The sequence below is a fragment of the Neolamprologus multifasciatus genome, chromosome 16 (genome assembly GCF_963576455.1).
Source record: "Neolamprologus multifasciatus chromosome 16, fNeoMul1.2, whole genome shotgun sequence".
Taxonomy (NCBI): Eukaryota; Metazoa; Chordata; class Actinopteri; order Cichliformes; family Cichlidae; genus Neolamprologus; species Neolamprologus multifasciatus.
The window spans coordinates 28,469,484-28,476,250 of NC_140454.1; the positions used below are offsets into that span (position 1 = coordinate 28,469,484).

The 6,767-nt window shown below is 42.8% G+C and overlaps 1 protein-coding gene and 2 non-coding genes across 3 annotated transcripts; 2 read left to right on the forward strand and 1 right to left on the reverse strand.

Annotated features, from left to right (window-relative positions):
- Positions 1–53: 53 nt before the first annotated feature.
- Positions 54–5,723, forward strand: maip1 (matrix AAA peptidase interacting protein 1). The gene is made up of 5 exons (XM_085134951.1): positions 54–819; positions 907–978; positions 2,647–2,773; positions 4,203–4,350; positions 4,424–5,723. Exons 1-5 carry the CDS (start codon positions 451–453, stop codon positions 4,500–4,502), a joined length of 795 nt encoding a protein of 264 aa, XP_084991077.1. The 5' UTR covers positions 54–450; the 3' UTR covers positions 4,503–5,723.
- A 221-nt stretch (positions 5,724–5,944) lies between these two features.
- Positions 5,945–6,018, reverse strand: trnai-aau (transfer RNA isoleucine (anticodon AAU)). Its single transcript has one exon. It is a non-coding gene; the product is annotated as a tRNA-Ile (tRNA).
- Positions 6,019–6,126: 108 nt separating this feature from the next.
- On the forward strand, positions 6,127–6,200 carry trnai-aau (transfer RNA isoleucine (anticodon AAU)). Its single transcript has one exon. It is a non-coding gene; the product is annotated as a tRNA-Ile (tRNA).
- Positions 6,201–6,767: the final 567 nt, after the last annotated feature.

Genomic DNA, 6,767 nt, shown 5'->3' on the forward strand with positions numbered 1-6,767 from the left:
CGCCCAGAGCAGATATGGGGAAAGACCGTCCACTTCCTGTTAATTCTATTGTACATAAACTAGCTGCGGGTCAGCAGGAGGAGCAGCAGAGGACGCCCTCAGGCTGGTCCTTAATAAATGATCATAAAACAGAAAAAGCCCATGTTTGTTTGTTTGTTTATTTTCACAAATAGAGCATCAATAGTGTGTCTTACCCAAGATAAAAATGACGCTTATGTCCGTTAGCTTTTCTTACGGGAAGCCGATTTGCTCATAAAACGCTAGCATTTTGCTAATACGTGCTGATTGGTCGGTTCTTCCTCAGTAGTTCCAGTTTCCAAGCAATAACTAAATATTAGAAAGGTCGGTAAGCCAAAGGAAAACGTTTACCCCGTTAAACTGACGATGTTGGCTACAAACGTTAGGTGCCTATCTAGCGAGCGCCCCCTATGAAGCCCCGACGTTCAAAGAATGGCAGTTCTTCACTTTATCAGACGCTCTCTGGCTTCAGCAAATCTACGGAAAAAGATGGCGCTGCCCATGTTAAGAGGTTGTTTCAGGTTGCAGTCAACATTTAGCTTCAGTCGCCTGTTTTTAAAAGAGCGTCTCGTCCTGAACCGGCTCGGTAACAGGCGACTACCTCCCTGTTCCCCCGCCGCTGTCGCGGCAGCGGTCCGTCGCTATAGCTCGGACCAGGGAGAGCAGAAGCACCAGAAGGTGGTGGTGGTCGGCATCCCGAACCCCTTCATCTGGTTCCGCACCCGGATTTACTACTTCCTCATCAGGACGTACTTCGACAAAGAGTTCAGTATAGAGGAGTTCACGGAGGGGGCGAAGCAGGTGAGTGGAAGGCTGAGCTGCAGAGCCCAGATTTCCTCCATGCCGTTTGTTAATGTGTTATTAATGATGGTGTGCTGTTTTCTGCAGGCCTTCTCTCATGTTTCCAGGCTGCTGTCACAGTGCCAGTTTGAAGCCTTAGAGGGCCTTGTAGCTAAAGACGTGAGTACGCTAAATACACCTGCATCAGGCACAGATTCACTTGGTAACAGAGGAGAGGACCACAGGAAATGAGAGCATCGGTGGGCTGTTACAGAGCTTAAAGAAAATGTTGCTAAAGTAGCCTAAAAGTTCAAGAGCTTTAACGTTATAATTTATTTAAAGTACCTGCAGTAAATTATGCAGATTCGTTTAATGCACTAAAACAGGAGGAAGAACTGAAGATCGTCATTAGGAGTAACCAGGATTAGAAATGAGTACATCAGAGGGTCAGCTCAGGCTGGGCTGAGATGGTTTGGACATGTGCAGAGGAGGGACAGCGGATATACTGGGCAAAGGATGTTGAATAAAGAATTGTCATGGATGTAGTGAAGGAGGACAAGAGGAGGGTTGGTGTGACAGAGGAGGATGTAGGATATGGGGTGAGGTGGATGCAGATCCATCTATTTGCTGTGGCAACACCGTTTCTGTTTACTGCACAGTGAACTTACCACATCAGACCGCCACAGCCGGTCTGAACCAGCTCTGAAGCTGGGGATGTCCACATTAATAAATCCTGTTAGGGGACTATTAATGTGTGGGAATGTGGAAGTGTCGTCGTTTAGCTCTATGGGATAAAAAAATTGTCTTATGACTTATATGACTTATTTTTTTATTTTGTTCTAACTTATAAACATCGGATGAAGCAGGGCTGGAAGGTAAAATGATCTCGCAAAGGTTGGGCTGCGGCAGGCCCAGAGCAGGGCAATTCAGGAAATTACCACAATCGCCAAAAAATCGCGGCTGTCACTGAAGTGTGAAGGGCTACCAGTCACCCTGCAATCACCCAGGTCTGATTACACTGCAGGAGGTCTGCCTCAACTGAGGGTATCTTGTGATAAAAGGCCGCGGTAAACACAACAGATGACGTGAGATACTGTTGGAAACATACCCGAGTTGTCAGCACCATCACCCTATCAAGTCCTATTAAACAAACAGAGACACTATGGCAAAGTTCACTCTTGTTTCCTCTCTGGACAAATCTGCTTAGTTGTTGTTCTCACTGGTTGGTGAAGTCCTGTTAAAGAGTATCGTGCTGAGGGATTTTTGTTTTCTCTGACTGAGAAAACAAGGATAGTACATCTTCTCTGGGTAGTAAACGGTCGGTCACATGACCATAGGAGCATACCCCCCTCGAACATGACGACCATCACGCTTTATTCATAACTGAGACCGTGAACTCATCTGGAAATTACTGCTGTCACAGAGCGAGGTAACTAATCGCTGTGCAGACTTATTTACAGTCAGACAAGCAGAGCAAACCCCCCCCTACTGGCCATCAAAAGGAATGCAGGTTTAAGGCTTAGCATTGGCTTCATTTTATTACACCTGTCCATCTTTTAGACTGTCTGCCAGTTTGTGTTTTGTGCTTCAGGCTAGAGAGCAGAGTAGCAGAAGGTTTGACAGAATAGAGATCTATGAAGGAAACAGAGCCTGCTAAGTGCTGCTAAAATACTTGAAAGTCAGGTCTAAATCACCTTGATAGACTCCAGAGTAAGACTAACTCCTGAGGTTCAGGGTTTTGCTACTAAATATGCAATAATCTGAACATCTGGCCTTGTTTTAAAAGATAAACTCAGGATTTTAAACTGCTTTTTATTTTTGCTTGTTCTAAATTTCTAAACCATACAGCTGATTGGGAAGCTGGAGGAAAAGTGCAACCTGCTGCCTTCCGACTATAAGAAAGCACTGTCTGCAGAGCCCGATGAGATCATGTACACAACCCCCGGGGATGTGGGAATCTTCTACGATGACAACGGTAAGCATGAAGTGCTACAGACATCCAACCACCAACAACGCACCCCAAAGAAAGAAGCACTGAGAGGCCTTTTAAAGTTTTGATAAGTTGACTCCCCCTCGTGCTTCACAGTGGTTTGATCCAGTCCCAGATCACAGAGAGTTAGACGCTGGAAAAGATGAGAAGCTCGGGTGTGGGGCGGGGGCTTCACGGTCACTTTGCTTCCTCTTTTGGTGTCTTCTATTCCTATCAGCGCTGATGTGGATGTCTTTTCTGACTTGCAGAAAGTCTGCAGACATTAGTATAAATGTTTACGAGGCTGTGATGATGTCACAGTTGGCGTGTGCAGCTGCGAATGCTGCGATTATAAACAAGGTTTAAAACTGGGGTGACGTGTTCCTTCCTTAAGATGAACATGCACGATGTTTGTTTTCACTTGGTACAACAAAGCCTCAGATAGTGTATTAGTCCACAGCTGAAAATAGTCCCCAGCAAACACTCTTGTTGTGGTTGTGGTGGACTGCCGAGTGCAGCGCCATGCTGTTTAAAAAAAGAATTGATTTTTGATGGGGTGTAGGAAGCTTTAAATACAGAAATAGATGTGTATACTTGTTATACACTATATCACCAGTACGTACGTTATAGTGAGCACTCACTCACCCATCCAAATCAGTCACTTCCATGTCCACGGGTGTATAAAATCAAGCGCCTAGAATGGATTCGAGAGGGGGGAGCTCACGATCAATGATCTGAAATGGGTTTCATGGTCGAGCAGCTGTATTTGCTGTATTAGAGCAGGGGAGACTTGTTCTCTGGAGTGATGGATGACACTTCTTCTTCGACACCTACCGCCAAACTCAGACTCATCCATCGGAATGATGGAGGAGTTTGGGTTTGGCGGCTGCCAGGTGACAGTACTTGTCTGACTGCATTGTACCAAGTGTAAAGTTTTGTGGAGGGGGGATTATGGTGTGGGGCTGTTTTTCAGGAGATGACCTCAGCCTTTTAGTTCAAGTGAAATCAACTCTTATTGCTGCAGCATACCAAGATGTTTTTGTCAATTTTATGCTCCCAACTTTGTGGGAAGGCACAGGCATGGCTCCTCCTGTTCCAACATGACTGCGCACAAGTGCAAACAGTGAGGTCTATAAAGACATTGATGAGCAAGTTTGGTGTGGAAGAACTTGACTGGCCTGCACAGAGTCCTGACTTTGAGACTGTGAGCCAGGCTTTCCTGTCCAACAGCAGTATCTGAACTCACATATGTGCTTCTTGGAGAATGTCCAAGCCATGGGCCAACATATTAAACCCTATTGATTAAGAATGGGATGTAACCCAAGTTCATATGTGTGTGAAGGCAGACAGTGAATATTTTTGGCAACATAGTGTATATGTGCAATGAGATTTACCTGTATAAATAAAGGTGGAAATGAACTGTTTACTTTTCCAGGTAGGAAGTTTGTCAGCATCTTGATGCGTTTCTGGTATCTAACGAGCGCGCGCCTTCCCGAAGACTCCATGGAGGGAACTCGTATCTTCCAGATGGCCATTGGAGAAGGAGAACCAGAAACTAAGAGACTGCTTACTGCAATTTATGAGTAAGTATATTTTTTTTAAATATTTCTGTGCATTTTTCAGTTACTCTGATCTTTCCTTTTACCTCTCTGACAGATTCCAGAGGGAGTTTACTAAAGGAGTTCCTCCAGACTGGATCATCACCAGGATAGAGCACTCCAAGCTTTTGGACTGAGGTGGTGTTGAAAGAAAAATAGTCACAGCTCAAGATTATCCACACAGGGGGGAGTGAGACACAGCTCCTCAACGAAAAGGACTAAGTTGGATTTATCCACAATTTACTTAAGCAAAGACACAGGAGCCAATCACAGCCACTCTACTAAATACCACCTTGGACTCCTGGTTTGTTTCATGACGTAGAAATTAGAGATTCAAGCCTGATTTGGCTTGTAACCCCTGCTCTCAAGAGTCGAACACTTTCAGGAAGAAAGTGTTATCTCCCAGTTAACAGTCATGTGATCCCAGATGGGTGGGGTCTTCAGACAGGTTAACAGCAACCAGCTGATTTGAAATGAATACATTGTGATGGTGCTGATGCGATAAATGTCTCCCAGCTCAATTTAACCTGAGTCTGACGAAGTGACTGAAACCACTGAGATTTTTTAAATCTTTTTTCAGTCTTTGATCTGCTGCTGTTTATTCTCATATTTAAAAGCTTAACACATTATGAGATTAAACACTTCATGTGAAATCATTCCTTGAGAGAAAACACTCACTGTTTTTCAGAGAAGACCGACATCTGCTTCTGTAACTGTGGAGCTGCGATCAGGATGTACGTGGCATTTTTTTTGTTTTTGTTTTTTGTCTCTGATTTATTTCCTGACCTTTTGCCTTCAGGGGTTTTTGGAGTATGAACCTGCTGTACATGTGTCTCTGATGGTTGAGGCAGCTTCACGAAGCTGCAGCAGACTCGGTTTTATTAAAGATTTGAGGAATGAAGTGTATGCTGCTCTTGTGCAGTTTATGACATGTTTGTTGTTATACATGATGACAGCATGTTTGTGGATGTTCTAGGTTTTTTAAAAGAAATAAAACTATTGGAGAGGGGTGTTTTGTTTTTGTTTTTTTAAAGGAAAGACTACATTTCCAAAATTACAAAACTGAAACCTTTAAATAAGAAAAATCTAAAGTTTTTCTTAAAAATTTGTGATTTCAATCTCAGAATTAGTAAAACATTTTATTTTTCTAGATTGTTTTCATGTATTTGTTATGATGTATATAGATTTTAATTTAATTGTTGACATATTTTAAATTGTTCAAAAGTATAGCAGAGCTGATACAGTCCACACAGGCCAAGGACACTGTCACTAAAGCAAGCAGGCAAGAATAATTTGTATTGCGTTCACTTTACTGAAAACAAAATAAAACCCTGTATGAGCCACAGTGAATTTATAAAGTACTGCACCTGAAACATTCTCTATACTTTGATTATTGTCGGCATCTATTAGACTGCAGGTGTCAGAGGTTGTGTTTAAATTTTCTTGTTGTTGTTTGCTTTCAGACAGAGGAGCTCTGAGAAACACTTTGTAGCACACATTGAATACTTTATATCTTTGGCTGCTTGACACACTCACGCCATGGTTTTAAACTTGATTATATACAGCAATAACAATATTGTGGCCCGTACGGGGATCGAACCCGCGACCTTGGCGTTATTAGCACCACGCTCTAACCAACTGAGCTAACCGGCCATGTGGCCATTGGTGTCCGGTCCCCGCACGCTGAGATTCTTACGTTGTCAGCTGGACTCCAACTTTTTTCTCTTGTCTGTGTCAATGGTGTCACTCGTCAATATGCAGGGCCGGTTAGCTCAGTTGGTTAGAGCGTGGTGCTAATAACGCCAAGGTCGCGGGTTCGATCCCCGTACGGGCCAGTCTAAATTTTTTGGGCAGCTTTGGTATGTGGATAAAAAAAAGAGAAGAAACAGACAATAATGCCATTCTGTCGCAAGATACACTGATCTACACCAAATTTGGACCCAAGAGTGGTGAACAACAAGTGAACAACTAAAGGTTGCTTTAAAAGAATAGTCTCGGCAAAACTAAGTAATCCTGTTGAAATCACATATCTTAGATTATACTTATTCTTCTATTATACTCTTATATAAAGACTTCTTAATTAGATGCGCAGTTAAAGCCATGGATGTGTGCATGCATATGGACATGGGAAGAGGCCTGAATTACACAATCACACAGAAACAACCCAGTCGGGACATTATTGCTGTGAGGCAACAGTGCTAACCACTGCGCCACCACCTTGAGAAAAAATATCACAGACACACATATGCTTATGTTTTTTCTTTAGACAGAAATTACTTTTGAATTTCACTTTGGATTAATCACTTTAAGAAGATATGAATGTGAGATTCATTTTGAGACAGATTTATTGTCTCAAAATGAATCTCATGAGTCTCAAAACTTTATTTTATTAATCTTTAATT

Excerpts from the sequence above, each read along its gene's own strand:
- maip1 (XM_085134951.1), top strand. The coding sequence starts at position 451 with ATGGCAGTTCTTCACTTTATCAGACGCTCTCTGGCTTCAGCAAATCTA. Across the intron at positions 820-906 it reads TCACGGAGGGGGCGAAGCAG|GCCTTCTCTCATGTTTCCAG; the intron begins GTGAGTGGAAGG and ends TGTTTTCTGCAG. Across the intron at positions 979-2,646 it reads AGGGCCTTGTAGCTAAAGAC|CTGATTGGGAAGCTGGAGGA; the intron begins GTGAGTACGCTA and ends TAAACCATACAG.